This window comes from Vidua macroura, chromosome 14 (assembly GCF_024509145.1).
Source record: "Vidua macroura isolate BioBank_ID:100142 chromosome 14, ASM2450914v1, whole genome shotgun sequence".
NCBI lineage: Eukaryota > Metazoa > Chordata > Aves > Passeriformes > Viduidae > Vidua > Vidua macroura.
In genome coordinates, this window is record NC_071584.1 from 19633924 (window position 1) to 19649893 (window position 15970).

The window sequence follows — 15970 nt, forward strand, 5'->3', positions numbered from 1 at the left end:
AAAGGATGCACTTGTCCCTCTATTGTCCCCAAAAATGGGCTTTAGTGGAGTTAGCATAGCCCTGGGAAAATCTTTGGTCCAGATGTGGGGATGGAAGTCCCTTCATATGCTCCCAATAAATGATATGTGCTACCCACAGGGCAGAACAGTTAAATACAAAGTAAAAATCCATCTCTTTCTAGTAAGTGAAACTATGATTAATGTGCTGAACAGGCAATGACCATGGGTGAACATTCCACAAGCTTTTATCTTATTCTTCCATTGAACAATTGGAACAAAGATTTTGTAACATGATCTTTAGCTTTATCAGGCCTATTTTTGTCCATCTGCCTGGAAGCTCTTCATTAGCATTACGAATGCCTTCGCCATGTGCATTATTTCCATCAAAATGAAATTTATTTCCACCCAGAAATCTGCTTGTTGAAGTATGGGCTACGGACAGAGACATTTCACTGATAATTATTTATTCCCTGATCTGTAGAATTCTTATTTGGTAGGGTTTGTATCATGTACAGAAATTATAAACACTGTGATAGAGCTTTCTTTGCAAAGAAAATAAACAAAGTAGGAAAGTTCCCAGCCTGACTATTAAATGCCCAGTTTGGTTCTGTCGTGCTTTGAGCGGCCCTGGGCAGCTATAGAAATGTGGTTTGTTAAGAAAATTGTTGTGGTGTTTAGTTTTTGTGAAAAGCTGTGAAGATGTACAAAAGCAGGATAAATAGAAAGGTCTCTAGTGCTGAATGTGGTCAAGGGAAGACTTGTAGTAAACGAAAGGAGTTGATTTGGAACTGTTCAGTCATGTTTGAGAAGCAAATTGTGCTCTGAGATACATCAAAAGATATTTTCTAAACAATTTGGGGAAGATCCCACAGCAAGATAAGCTGAGAACTCAGCCATGGGGCTGTGGGGAGATGTGCAGAACAGAGAGGAAAAGCCTCCAGGAGCCTTCAAGGGGAAAATAAAAGTCCCAGTGTGAAGGTTTTCAGTTTCCTTCTGCAGAACTGCAGGCAATGACAGAATTGCACTGTCAGAGACAAACAACACAGAGGTGCTGGGTGCCTAAAACACCAGAGGTGACAGAAAAGGAGTGAAAAATGAGCTGCTTTTACTGAGACCTTGAATACTCTATTTAAATCCACAGTTACTGTTGGGATTTGACTCTAAATCAAAAAGATGTATTATATTGTTAAAAATTGTAAGGTAGGGTAGCACATATGAGTAATAATAATTGTGTGTTTAAAAAGTGGGATACAGTGTTTCGTGGCAATGTTAACATTTTTTTTTTTCCCTTCTGTACAGATCATCTCCAGTTCTTTCAGGCTTGGAAGAAAACTCATGAAGTATGATGAGACATAAATGTGTTTTATTCACATTGAGCAGTTGTGTCCTAGGATATAAAATGTTGGGAAAAAAATAGAAGTACTAATGCAAAAGGTTCTGATTATTCTATGGAATAGAATATTTGAAAGGTAAAGGGGAAAAAAGAGAATCAATTGTTAACTAATTACCATTACTTCACATATCAGCAGTTTGCTTCGTTTTTCTTGTGGGAAAAGTCCAAAATCAAGCAAAATAATTTCTTGTATTTTTTACATTATCCTCTGAAATAATCCTGCGCTATTTTTTATACATTCCTTGTTTCTAAAAAGCATGAATGGAGCAAGAACTATGGTTTCTTACTGTTCTCTTAAAACCTGAAAGCAGAAAATCTTTTGGAGAAGATAAACCTCATTAGGATCTAGAATTATAGACTGAGGGGTCAAAATGAGAAAAGAGTGACCAGACAATTCACCTAAATCAGTTCATTGCCTCAAGGAGGGGAAAGGCTTGTAACAGAGAAGTAACAATTCAGAAAATATAAACCTAAAAACTGTATTGATGTTTTGTTTCCTAAGTATTAGGGGAGCCTGGCCTGGAGGAAATGAAAATCTCTAATGATTTTTTTTCAGATTAAAACAATTAGTCAGTTTGACGAAAAATGTGCCCTGACACAAGTAAATGTCATATTTTTAGTGTACCATTTCATAATGGTAGAGCTCATCCAGCTTTAGATTTTAAATCAGAGCTGGATTTAGTCAGTCAGGTTGAACTGGGGGTTTGCTGTAAGCACAATTACCTCCCCAACATAATCCCCATGAAATCTTTCCTAAACAATAGGTGGGGAACTCAACTCCCTCTTCCTACAAGGCAAAACGTGTAAGATAGCTTGGAACTGGGAAGTTGAAGGCCCAATAAATGAGCTGTGGTGCAGCCACCTCACAGCTGGTTAAAACCAAACTGCAGCCAGGGAGAATTAACCTTGCTGAAGTGTCATCCTAAGCCATTTAAAGGAATGCTCAGAATCAGCGTGGTTTTAATTCACATTTGTTAAAAGGTTAATGTAAGATCTTTTAATGTACCTTCAAATCACTAATAAATTTCTTACATGTGTGGTAGTAACTTCTTGTGGCTTCATTTACAGAAACACTACAGTCTGTTCGATTATTGCCTCTAGAAAGCCAGGAAATTATGGTTTAGATTAAATAAAGTTTTAACAAACAAATAATTCTTTGAATTATCAGTGAGTGGATTTTCTGTGGATTTGAGTTTGCAAATAAATAATATTTATTAAGTAGTCTAAGAGAGTATTGTTTAGAAAGTGAAGTAATTTTGTCAATAGAGACTATCTATTCATATGCAATTAAAGCTCTTCATTTATTTTAATTGCTTAGCAGTTAATACTTCTAATCCTATTTTCCCACCTGTTAAGATAAGCTATTCAACCCCATGCTTTTCTTGTTATTTGCCACATTCTCATGCACTGTAAACAAGCTTAGACTGATTTCCATCTGCAGATAAATTCGGGAATTTTTAAAAATTCCTAAATGTAAATCGATTCAACTAAAACTGCAAAAAGGAGGAAGAGAGAGGGGAGTAAAAACTGACTGCAGTGATGACAGTGATCAAGGAGAGAGAAAAGCTTCCAGCTTAACAGGAGCAGGGGAAGGATTGTGGTGTGTTCTCTGTGGTACAGTGCTTGTGCTAATGACATAGAATTTCTGGATGAAAGGCTGGGAATGTACTGCTGGGCGACTTAGCAACATATTTCCTGTTTGTGGTTAAGTTAAATACTGTGTGTTTTCTCTTCTGGTAGCATACAGAGTAATTACTTTTTTTTTTTTTTTTTTCCCTCCAGTGCAGCTAGGACAAAGACTCCAACACTGTTAACTTTCCTCTTCAGTTCTAGAAATGTGGAGAGCAGAACATTTCCCAGGACTGAAAACTGAATCGCTGCTCTGGTGATCTGTAACCTGCACTTTTCAAGCAGCAGCCTTTGCCTTGTCTGGCAAATGGAAATTCTACCACTGAATTATGAATTCTCACGCATCCAGAATCATTTTCCTTTTTGGATGTACTTGGAGTGAGTGCCTTCTGCAACCTTGCATGGCTGAACTTTTGGTCTGTTTAGAGGGAGAGTGCTAAGAGCTGTAAGGTCTCATCTTGCTGGGTTAGCCAGCCATCCTCAAAGGCCGATTTCATCAGTTCAGATAGAAAATAACGCACGTTTTGGGGATGCTCAGAATGCCTCACACTTATCAGCGTCTGATCATTCTGCTGCCAGGAAATTGTGTGATCTCTGTGAGCTGCTGTGGTTGTGTGACTGAATGGGACTGAGATGCCACGTAAGGAGCAATGTCAGCACCTACAGAGCAGTGGCTTTTTGGAGTTACATGTTTGCAGTGTTGTGAAATGGTATTTGTAATAAATAAATGAATAAATAGTTCTGAAATCCATTTGCTTCAGAGCTGAAGCCAAGTTAAGAACAGTTTGTACAACTACTCGTTTCCACCCTCAGGCCTCAGTGTTGCTCTCGGAGTTGAGCCAAAATACTGCATTGCAGTGTCTGCCAAAATGAGGTTTGTCTGCCTGCCTTAGGCAGAGTTGTGGTTTTCTGGAGGGTTTTTTGTTTGTTTCGTTTTGGTGTTGAGGGGCTTTTCCCTGTAAATTTTCCCTAATTGGGACAGCTACATTATTTCTCTTTGCTCCTTTTGTTTGGAACTGCCTGCAGAGTTTATATGGTCATAAAGGTCCTTAGTTCATACATGGAATATTTGCTTCTCAGCCCTGGAAACTGGAGTGGGGTGGGGGAAGAACACTAAAATGCAGCAGTATGACTAAAAACATTTTCAGAAAGAAAACAAGAGGCTATAACTTCTGCTGAGGAGGCTGTGAAGTGGATCTAATGACACTTGATCTGTGGCAAGCTTTTCAAAAGCAGGTCTCCAGCAAATCCTGAAGCAATGTTTTGTACAACACAAACAATTTTAAGCCACAGCTGAAATCTCCAAATGGAGGCTTGCAAAGCATTTGCAAATCAGAGTTAAAAAAATGAAATCACTCTGGTAAGCAAGCAGCCATCTGTCCCAGGGGAGCAGGCAAACCCAGGAAGGGGAACTAAGAGCAGCTGTGGGATGACTTTTCATCACACGATGCAGCTGCAGCCTGGTGGTTGCACATCTTTTCTCCATCACTCAGACAAGGGTACATTAATTACAATGGACCAGCACTAAAACAGCAAATCCCCTGTGATGTTTTCAGTGATGTGCAGTGTCCCCACACCTGACTTCAGTGGTTTTTTTTCATGTTTTGCTAATATCAGGAATGTGATCTGAGTTTTAATCCATAAAACTAAATTGACTCAAGGCCTGACTGCGCATTTGCTCAGTTTTCTCCATTTCTCACATGTGCACTTGCTTTCACTCACACCACAAATTATTTTTGGCATGTTGTGCCAGCTGCTCCTGAATCTTAGAGGTCAGTTAGTGTAAAGGTTTTACTGAAGAACACTTGGCTAGTGCAGTATGAGCAGCATTGCGGCAAATTTAGAAAATTTGAGGACAAAAAGTTCTTGAGCACTTAAGAGTTATGCTGAACAAACAGTGCTACAGAATTTGGTTTAAAAACTCTTAAATTTGTGCACATAGATGCCAGGCTGTTGGAAATTCGTCTCTGTTTTCTCTGAGTATGGACTGACTGAACTTCATGCTCCAGATATGGGTGCTGCTTAATACAGAAAAATAGAGACAGCAGAGAAAACCCAAAATGGTCATTAGAGCTAATTGAAAAGAAGAAAAAAACCATATTTGATCATTTATTTTTAACTAACCATTGCTAAACTGTTGCTGTACAATGATATCATGTAAACTATAAGTGGATGTAATTGGAAATAACATTACATTGCCTGACATTGCAAACAAGTGTTTGAATTAATGATTACTTGATTAATTTTGTAATTTCAACTTAGGTATAAGATGGTATCATAAACTATGTCCAAGTAATTATTGTTAAAATCATCAGAATGAAAAAAAGGAAGATTTATACAGGAAGGAAGAGATGAATCTCAAAGGAAATTTTCAAACAGAGTATCTAGACAGAGCTGGCCTATTTTATAGCCTCCTAACTTCTGCTGCCAAGATTCTACTTTGATTTCAAGACACTTGCCAGTTTTAGAGCTGACATTTATTTGAAAGCTGATATTGTCAGATTTTATCAACAGGTTTTCATTGCTGGATTTAAAAGAGAAATATTTCCCCCGGTACTCAGGTAAGCCTCAGAGAGTCACAAAAAATGCAGAGAGCCCCCTGAATCTCAGGCTTTGCATCACTGTGTATGTATTAGACAGAGATCAGAAATTCACTATTCTGTCTTGTTTGCCTTTTGGGACTCTCTGCTAGAGGGCAATAAATGGATATTTATATCTGAATGTGAACTCCAAAGGATTCTCCTTGTCCCACCAAAACAACAGATCATGATGGTGTTCATGACTGCTTTCTCAACATAATTTAGCAGGTATCAAATCAGCTATACCAACACAAAATGTGTAATTTTCTTTAAAGAATAGCAACGGTATTGAAGTGAAGACATCTGTCAACATGACGCCTTTAATAATCAGACATGTGACCCATGATTTTCCTCTGTCCATGCTCATACAGAGCATCCGGAGTCCTTCAGTTTACACAGCGAGGCTTGGCCAAAGGGATTCTGGAATCCACAGAAATGGTTTAAGCGATTTTTCACTGTTGCAAGCCATGGGCACGGGTAGATGAGTCAGGCATCGTTCAGCCTGGACAAGAGGCAGCTTTGGGGTGCCCTAAGCGGCCCTCCAGAACCTGCCGGGAACTTTCACCGCAGTCCGGGCAAGACAATTTACAAGAGCACGTAGTGACAGGACACGGGGGAATGGGTTCAAGCTGGAAGAGCGAAGGTTTCGATTCGGTGTTAGGAAGAAATCCTGCCCTGTGAGGATGGGGCGGCCTCAGCACAGGCTGCCCAGAGCAGCGGAGGCCGCCCCATCCCTGGGCGTGCCCGGGCCAGGTGAGACGGGGACTGCGGAGACCTGGGCTCGCGGCAGGTGCCCCCGCCCATGGCAGGACGCGCTCTCCACGGCCCCTGCCGGCGGCCCGTGCCGTAACCCCGGGCCGGGAGCCGGCCGGGCCCTCGCCGGTTCGGGGCCGAGCCGGGGGCGTTCCGAGCGCCCCTCAGCGCTCCGCCATTTGCCGGCGCAGGGCGCAGGCGCGCGCCGCCCGCTCAGGCGCGGTGGCTCGGGCGGGCCGCGCGCGTGCGCGGCGGGGCAGCGGAGCCGCCCCGGGCGGAGCGGGCGCGGGCGCGGGGGGCCCATGGGGCCGGTGCGGCCGTGAGCGCTCGGCCCGGCTCGGTTCGGCCCGGCTCGGTTCGGCTCGGCCCGGCGGCAGCCCCGCGGAGCCATGGACGGACACGCGGCTCCGGGCGCGGGCGGCGAGGAGCCGCTGAGCTCCGGCAGGATGAACGCGAAGCGCGGCGGGCGCGCCGCGGAAGAGGAGAGCCGGAACAAGCCCAAGCTGGTGAGAGCGCTGGGAGGGGAACGGCGCGGGCTCCAACAGCAGCGGCAGCGGGAGGAGGGAGCGCGGGTGCGCCGCTTCCAGCGGGGAACGCGGGGCGAGGGGCGCGGGAGCCTTTCCGGGGATGAAAGGCTCCGCCGGGGTTCCGTGCGGGTTTCGGGGGCTCCTGCAGAGGCAGCGCCCAGGAGGGCCGGGCCCGGTGCCGTGCTCGGGGCCCTGGGGGTTCCCGGCCGTGCCGCGCCCGGGTGGGCGCTGAGCGCGGGCGGCGGAGTTCCCACGCTCGCAGGGGACAGGGACAGGGACAGCGGCAGGGACAGCGACAGGGACAGCGACAGGGACAGCGGCAGCGCTGCTCCGCAACCTCTGCCCCGCTCCGCCGGCAGAGCCGGGGTGCGGCCGGCTCCGGCTGAACAATCCAGAACGCTGGTGATCATGATGCAAGCCACGTGCTTGCCAATGGAACCTCTCACTTAATGGGAAAATAATTGGGCGGTGCCTTATGTTTTTTGGTTTTTTTTTTCTTTTTTTAACGTAAATCCTCTTTAGGACTGCAGTTCGTTCATTATGGCTATGCGCTTTGATTTTTTTACTGACAGGCCTGATAAGTCGAAGCACAGGCGGAGTTCAAGGCAGCATCACTGGGTTGTATCGCAGTTCGCAAATGCTGCAGTAGCAAAACCAGCTAATGTGACAGTGTTTTACCTTTGATTGTTTACATTTGTTAGTTGCATGTGTTAAATCGACCCTATTTAGCTCAGTTCTTGGTTGTATTTCCAAGAGCAACAGTGTAGCAGACACTTAAAACTCCCTGACTCTTCTCCTTGGGGAGAGTACTAAAGTTGCAAACTTTATTTAACCTGTTGCAAGGGCTTTCTCCGATGCTGGTAAAACTAAGTCAGTATTGGAGTTTTCCCACCATGTGTTCCTTTCAGTGAGTATAGAGCTTTTAGATAATCAGCCTGACAACTGCAGTTTGGGTTCTTGTTGTTTGTTTGTTGTCTTGTTTTGTTTGTTTTTGGTTTTTTTTTTTTTTTTTTTTTTTGTTGTTGTTTTTTTCTGAACATGAAGTTAGCATTTAGGGAAGTTGGTAAATATATAACATTGAGGTGTAGAAAGGGTACTGAAAGTTATCCTTGTTTCAGAGGATGACAGAAGCATGAATGACTTGAGCTGTGCTTGTATTAAAAGTGATAAAGTGTATCTTGGCAAAAGATAAGCAGCTGTGGTGTCTTGTTTTGTTTCATGGTGTTATTGGAAACAAACTCATGTTTCCTTGCATAGGATAAACTTTGTATAAACAATACCTTTGGGTGTGTTTATAGTACCTCTACTATTTCCTGCTAAAGTACTGAAGAAGGCTGCCTGGAGATTCCTGCAGGGAACTGATTAAAAAATCACTCAGGGAAGTGCTTCTATTGGAAACTGTGAACATAAATTTGAATTTTGCTCTAGCGGAAGAGAACTCTGTTCTGATAGAAACACATAATTTGAAAAATCAAAGTGAAATGAGCTCAAAATTGGATTGAGCAGAATGACTATTTCCACTGCATGGTCTATTCAGTTATTCTAGGATCACTAGAATAAACTTTCATTGTTCCATTGAGTGGAAAAAAAGAACATTATGTTAATATTTGATTTCATTCACAGCAGTATGCTTTTGTTTCTTGAGGGGGTGGATGATTGCAGTCCAGCAGCACCCTGGATCAGAGCAGGGATATGTTGCTCAAATCAGGGCCTTCTGAAAGATTTGCCCTGGGTAAGTGACTGGCCTTTGATGATATAATTGAGTGAGTGGGTTGAATAGGAAAGCAGGTTTTTTTCACTCTGGACATGATGTGCACAAATAGTGTATAAACCTGACATGAACAGAGATTTACTCTGAGGGAGAAAAAAGGCTGGGATTCAGGTGTGCTTTCAATTGAGTTGAGGTGACTGGACATCCAGATTTACCAATTATTACCATGGGTTTGTAAGGGAAGAACAAACCTGTAATCAGGGAAAAGCTTCATCCATTATACAGGAGAGCAATCCTATGAAATTCTGCTGGCTTTAATTTGAATGAGGAATTGCTGCTGGGGCTGGCAATGTCTTCAGGCACTGGGAGAGCACTCCTGTGCACCTCATCGCTGCTCTCTTCTTTGTGCAAAACAAAGGTGTGTTTGGGACTTGGGGCAGAGAAGCCACACTGTGCTGTGCTGAGTTGTCACTGAGCTCATATACAAAGTTCCTCACAGCTGGGTGTGGAGATTTTCTTGGTTCATCTTTGTAACTTCCAATTCACCGAGTTTCACTGGAGTTACAGAGATGAATCAACCTGCACTCCCTGTCATGTGTTGGGTGTAATTCAGGGAGCTCAGTGTGCTGACAGGAGTGTGCCTCCTCCCAGAACTTATTTCACACATCAGGGGAGTGCTGAGCGAGGGCTTGCTGGCAGAGGGTGTGCAGCTACACACAGAGGAGAAAGTATTTTTGGTTCCTGGCACAGGAGCTGAAATTAGACAAATCCTTGGGAAGAAGTCCAGAGGAATGATTTCTATATGATAGAAATGGCCCTAGGTGACAGAGGGCTAGGAACTGAAGTCATTATCCTGAGGGAAGGGAAACTGGAATAGAAAGGTGGAAGTTTTTGATTTCCCTGTTCTCTTCATCTGCAACTAAAAGGTGTGCAGTGCTGCTCGGCCTGCAGAAGTGTAGTGGTTTGTCTGGGGGGGTTCTAAGGGCTGCAGCCTGATCAGTGGCACTTTTTCCTGATGGACAGGAAGTAGGACTGGGCTGCTGAGAGACAATCTGTGCTGGGAAGGAAAACAGTGCTTTAAAGTATTTTTCTGAAAGGCAATTGACTCTATACACACACAAGTAATTAAAGGTGGGCTGTATCAGAACTACTAATTCATTTATTTTCTGCTTTAGGTAGTTGGGAAAGGTGTTCAGGTTTCATACAATTTGTTGAATGTGAGAATTTAGTTCCAGTTTTTATAGTAGTAGTGTATAAACTGGATTATTTTACTAAAGTTTGATATCAGTGTTAAGAGCACCTGGACTCAACTGCTGCTGAGGAGCTCTGGGTTGGTGTTTTAGGTTTTTTTTTCCCTCTTTTTTCTGCCTTAAGGATTAGAGGTTGGAATAAGTGCCCGGTATTTTTGTCGTCATTTTTGTATACAGTGAAATGGGCAGAAAAAAATCTAGATTATTTTGGCAAGCAATCATCTGATCTCACGTCAGCCCTGAGAATAGGCTGGCAGGAGGTGGCAGAGAGCAGTTCCATGGGTTTGGCAACATGCTAATTTGCTTGTTTTAAAGCATGCCTGTTCTGCTAGGGCAAACAGACTAAATTAAGGTTGTCAGGGAGATTGCTGGGATTCCTCTGTTGGTTAATGCTTAACTCAGATGTTCTTTGCTCTCCTCCACACTTCAGTCACATGGGAAATAGATGATTCTGTCAGGGACCTAGGAAATGAGTGCCAGCTCTGGTGTGACAGAGCTGGTGTAGCTTACCAAGGACCTGGCAAGTTGAGCATCTTTTTGGTTGAGAAATTGAAGTCAGACTTTTGACAGAAGTTCATGGCAGAAGAAAGGGAGAGAGGTTGTAAAAAGGAGCTGGAGAGGAGATTAAAAGGGGAAGATGATTTAAAGGATTTTTTGGTCAGAGACACTGAAATCACGGTTCTTGGGGGTTTTCAAGTTCTGAACCTGGATAGAGTCTTTAGCATGCTGATGTGAATTTGGCGGGTGACCCTGCGTTTTGGGCAGGAGTTTGGGCTGCCCTGAGAAAAGAACGAGATCCTCTCAAACATCTGTGGTTGTGTGAGTCAGCGCTTGAAGAGGGGTGCTGTAACAGGATTTGGGGTGCTCGGGGAGTGTTCGAGCACTGCCTAACTAGGAATTAACCTGCCCAGTGGTTTTTGGTGGTGTTTTTAATTCCAGTTAATATCTCGTGTCACTTTAGGATTAGCAAAATCACATGGTGGTGAGAGCCATGCTAACACACGCTGCTTTACCCCCAGCTTCCCTCCAGGTCTGTGTGGGAGCTGTTCAGTGCAGGATTCTCCACTTCCTACAAACCACATTTCTGAAAGGGGCTGCCTTCTGAGGGTGATGTGGCCTTTGAAATCAGATTAGGAGAAAGATGTTGTGTAACTTGCTAAACAAATTATTAGGGGAAGAGAGAGCTCCTTTAATTGGAGAGCAAGTGGATTTGGTGATTCACCCAAGGAGCATCTCATATTTTGTTTTAAAAGCAGAAATTGTTTGTGCTTTATCCTGAAGTCTTTTAAACCCCCTGAGCTTTGAGAAAACCTAGGGACTCAACATTCTGACTAATGTGCCATAACCTGGCATCAAACACTGGGTTAAAGATTTTATGAAGTCACTTTAAAACAGAAATTATCTGAGTGTGCTTGGGAGAGGTTGCCCAGCTGTGTTGCACCACCCATGTCAGTGCAGGAGTGGAGTGATTTAAATTGTACCTGTCAATCCCTGTCAGACAGACTGTGTGCTGCAGGACCCACCAAAAAAAGAAAAAAAAAAAGGAGTGTTCTTCTTGGATAGCTCCTTTAGATATCTGTGTACTGCATACGTGAACTATGAGTCAGGTTGAGCAGAGATTTTTGGCAATCAAATCAAATGTCTTATGTTTGAAATCATAGTGTCTCTGAGTGAAATCTGTGCATGCCTGCAGAGAGTTCTTGTTTCAGGTGTATGCTTGAGGAGGAAGTGCACCAAAATGCTTGTGTTCTAAAAGAGTCTTGGTATTACTAGATCAAAGTCAGGATATTCCAGCAAGTGAAGTTGTTCTGGGGTGCCTTTATGATGCTCGTATCCCCATTCATCTGGTTAAGCCAGAAATAAGTTTTGCACCTTTAACTCTGGTCCTGAGAGCCGAGAGGGGGGAAGAAGAAGCACACAGTTTTTCTCCCAGATTTGCCCTAAAGCAGGACAGAAGTTATCAAGGGTGCAACCATTACTGAAGAGTGAAATTAATGTCTTGTGTAACTTCTTGTTGCACTGCTGCTGACATGGGAGGGTAGGGCAGGCTCGGTGCTGATGTTTAGGTAAATGCTGGAGCTTTTAATGGGAATTGCTGTTAACACTGTGTGAGGTGATAGAGACAGAGATAAGCCCATCTGTGGTAATTAAACTTCCTGAACTACTCCTTGTAAGACAAAACTGTAGAGCACTTCTGTGCACTACAGGAAGCTTTGCAAACAGAGCAGATTCCACCCAGGCCGAGTGAAAGGCAGCTGTGAGAGCTGGCAGTGTGCACAGCAGATGGAAGTGGTGCTTTCTGAGACTTTAGGCAGCATGGATGTGTTCAAGGATGAACTTGGGTTCTGGTGTCACAGCTAGCTGGAAAGCTTGCCAGTGACACTGGGATTGCTGGTGACCCAGCAGAAGGAAAAGATCTGCCTCTCCCCTTGCAGTGGGCTGCAAGATGACTTCGTGTTTTCTGTGTCACTTGCAGTTCTCTAGAGGTAAACAATAAAGCAGTAATGGCTAATAACATCCCTCTGATTCTTTTCATCCTTGTCCAAATTCAGAGTACAACAAGCAATGTCAGCTGCTGCTGGAGCAACTGTCAATTTCAGTTTGTTCTTCATCAGTTTGCTTGTTCAACCTTGAAGCACAAGAAGTTAGGAAATTACTCAAATGAATGGCTTTAGCAGTTGCTTACAGCTTTTGTATCATTATTCCTTACATTCATTATGTTTCAAAAAAATAATGCAGCAACTTGGTTTAGGAGGAAATAAGGGTTTTTTCTTAAAATCAGCTATGGTGGTAGAACAGATCATTTTGAGAGATTAATAACTGAAAAACCTTCTTTAGTGTAGCAATTGATAAAGTTCCAGGTAGACAAAGGTAACTTGTCTTAAACTTGCATGTTGGCTTTGTGTCAAACTAATATTCAAATCTGTGAATGAAGTGGTTTTTGCTGCAGCGTTGGAGGAGTGAGCACCCCAAGGATTCCCACTTGCACCTGTAGCTTTTTACCAGGTAGATAGGTGGGTTGTTTGTGACAAAAGTAGCACTAACACAGCCTGCAAGGCAAATATGTTCTTGTTTCAGGTGTATGCTTGAGGAAGAAATCCACCAAAATGCTTGTGTTCTAAAAGTTTGGGTATTATTAGCTGAAAGTCAGTCTATTCCAGCAAGTGAAGTTGTTCTGGGGTGACTTTATGATGCTCGTATCCCCATTCGTCTGTTTAAGCCAAAAATAAGTTTTGCACCTTCAAGACTGGTCCTGAGAGCAAAGAGGGGGGAAGAAGAAGCACACATTTTTTCTCCCAGATTTGCCCTAAAACAGGACAGAAGTTATCAAGGGTGCAACCATTACTGAAGAGTGAAATTAATGTCTTGTGTAACTTCTTGTTGCACTGCTGCTGACATGGGAGGGTAGGGCAGGCTCGGTGCTGATGTTTAGGTAAATGCTGGAGCTTTTAATGGGAATTGCTGTTGACAAATATGTTATACCTGGTAACAATAATTTGTATGGGAGAAAGGGGTGCCAGGTAAAGAACTGGCTTTTTTGGGGAGCAGTGTGGGCTCCAGCACTCTCCCTGCTCCCCTTGGTGCTCTGCTGACAAAAGTTTTGTGTGGCAGTGGGACAAACAAGGTGATGAAAGGAACCTGTCAGAACCACTCCTGTACTCTTTGCTCTTCTTTGATTATTTGCTGGAACCATTGAGACTGGAGTTGTGGCACATTGTAACTCCTCCCCATTGTATGAATTTGTCTAAAGTTCATCCACCAGTTCCATGGAATTGTGTCTGCTTTTCAGCCCTCCTCTCCTGATCACTGTTTAGCTGGGCATGGTGTGATGACAGCACAGATCTGAGAAGGATCTGCAGTGGCAGTGAAATGATATTGTGATGTACATCATGATTGAAATCATGGACTCTTCTGATTTATAGAAATGGAGAAATACCTTGGAAGTTTGATTCTGGAACAAGCCACACATGGGAATTTTGTGGTCTGCTACAGCTCCTGAAGGTTTTTGGTTCACCTGGGTGTGGTAATATTTGGCCTGAAGGTGTAGTGCATAGTGTAATGTCACCACACCTTCTGTGTTGTGCAAGGCAGAAATGTTCTGAAGAGTTTGTCATGGATACAGGCTCCTCCCATGTAAACAGGAAATCTCAGGAGAGTGAGGGAAGGGCAATGTCGAGGTGGTGCTTGTGTTCCCTTCCTTTGAGTGATCCTCAAAGAAAATCCTTGGAGACAAGAGGGTATTGGAGAAAATTATGAATATGGTAAATGTCTGATGTGTCTGCTGCCTGCAAGTGTTCTTTGCATAGTGTTTCTAGAAATATTTTCAATTTGTAACAGTTTCAGAGGCAGAAAATATTAGTGTAAAAGTGACTGATTAAAAACAATGTCATTGGAAAAAGTACTGCCTGGTATTCCTTAGTGATTTTTGTGTGTGTAAATATACATATTAACACACTTACTGCTGCCCTACTTATTGTAGAAATATGAACTTTTCTTTTTATAACAAGACCCCATTAACATATTTAGTTTGTCCCTTTGAGTCAGAATAAATACAGAAGAACCTGCTTGAGGATTGTGAAACTTTGAGCGTTGCTACCTCACAGTTTAGAACAAGTTTCTAAATGAAAAGTTTAAAATATCTGGGGAATGGTGCTGTAGACTCCCAGCCCCTGGTGCTGCAGCACAGTTGCTCTTCAGCCAGGAGAGCAGCAGCTATAATTTTAGGTTCCAAAGGTGAAGAGAATTGCAGGATTGGTGGGTGCAGGTTGGTTTGAGGGACACAGGCCTGGTTCTTTGTTCAGGAATTAGCTGGTCAAACATTAATAACTTTGTCCTGGCTGGAGGCACATAAACAAACTGCACCATACTACGTGTGCAGGCATGAAGATGAGAAAAAATAACCTGAGGCCTTCAATGTCCCCGTGGACACCTTTTTGTCACAGGTGGTTGGTTATGTGTTCACAGGTGGCTCTGTATAAATTCAATCCCCTCTCAGGGATGGTGGAACAAGACAAAATATGTACTTGGTCAGGAAAAATGTTAGTTCTGCAGTTCATTACTCCTTAAGATGGTAAGAGCTGATGATGGTTGTTATAATGACCTTTAAGGATGCCTGTGGTTTAGTGTTTTTAATGAGTGTAGCTTTGTTAGGAACAAATACAAAGCCAACATGAGATTCATTAGATTCTAGCCCCTAATAACAGAATATAAGCTGTCAATTCTTATGCAGTATAAATTTTTCTGCTTTCTTGTCTGCATTTTGGTTCTTCATGTTCTTTCTCTTGCTGTGAATTATTTTTGTCTATTAAATTTGAGTAACTTCTGAAGTACTTTGGTTTCATAATGGAGCTGTGCTGGATGTTTGCATTTGTAATTGTGTGAGTACATGAGTAGATGAGAAGTTGACAGTTATTAAGAGTTGAAGTGGTTGTCTGTCCCAGTTGTATTAGAACAGGGAAGAATTTCCATAAAGAAGAAAGAAGACACCAGCACATCAGGCTGAGAATATGCACTGGTGCCGTGTATGTTTGAATTTTTGTGCCAGTCACATTTAGTGGGTAAATGAGGAACAAAAGGTTTGAGCACAAAGGCTGGAACTCAAGGAGTAACCCCACCTTGGATGGCCAAGTTCCACAGCTGCCACAGGAACTCAGCTCACTGCCATCCTTCATCCCTGCCCCTCTCGGGGAGCTACACAGTAGCTTTGCTCTCTCATTTTGTACACACTGAAGGAAATTTTACAGTAACAAATTCACAGCAGTGAATTTTGTTTTCGTCCTCCAGTTTATTGTAGCTTGGTGGAGATGTTCCCAAACTAGAAAGGTGAAGAGTGCAGCACAAGGCTTTGGTAAAGTTTCTGCCTCTAAACCAGAGAGGCAATTTGCATTTTTAATATGCATTTGTCTTTGAACTTCAGACAAAGCTTGGGTGGAGAGGACAGGCTTCCTAAATCCATTAAGGTTAGTTTATAGTGTTCTGTGATTCAGACGAATTGCTGAATGCCTTCTAAGATAAGCAGTAATCCCATCAGTTAACATTTTATATTTCAAAAGGATTGTTTTGTGAGAAACCTGTATAAAATTCATGTTTAGGGAGTGTTCTGGGGTAGCCAAAGCACATTGATCACT

General features: G+C 43.0%; 1 protein-coding gene across 1 annotated transcript in view; it reads left to right on the forward strand.

Annotated features, from left to right (window-relative positions):
• Positions 1-6668: 6668 nt before the first annotated feature.
• DIAPH2 (diaphanous related formin 2) overlaps positions 6669-15970 on the forward strand; it is a 174623-nt gene continuing 165321 nt past the window's right edge. The window contains exon 1 of the mRNA XM_053989875.1: positions 6669-6860. Within this exon, the coding sequence (XP_053845850.1) occupies positions 6744-6860 (117 nt within the window). The 5' untranslated portion in view covers positions 6669-6743. The remainder of the gene's footprint in view (positions 6861-15970) is intronic.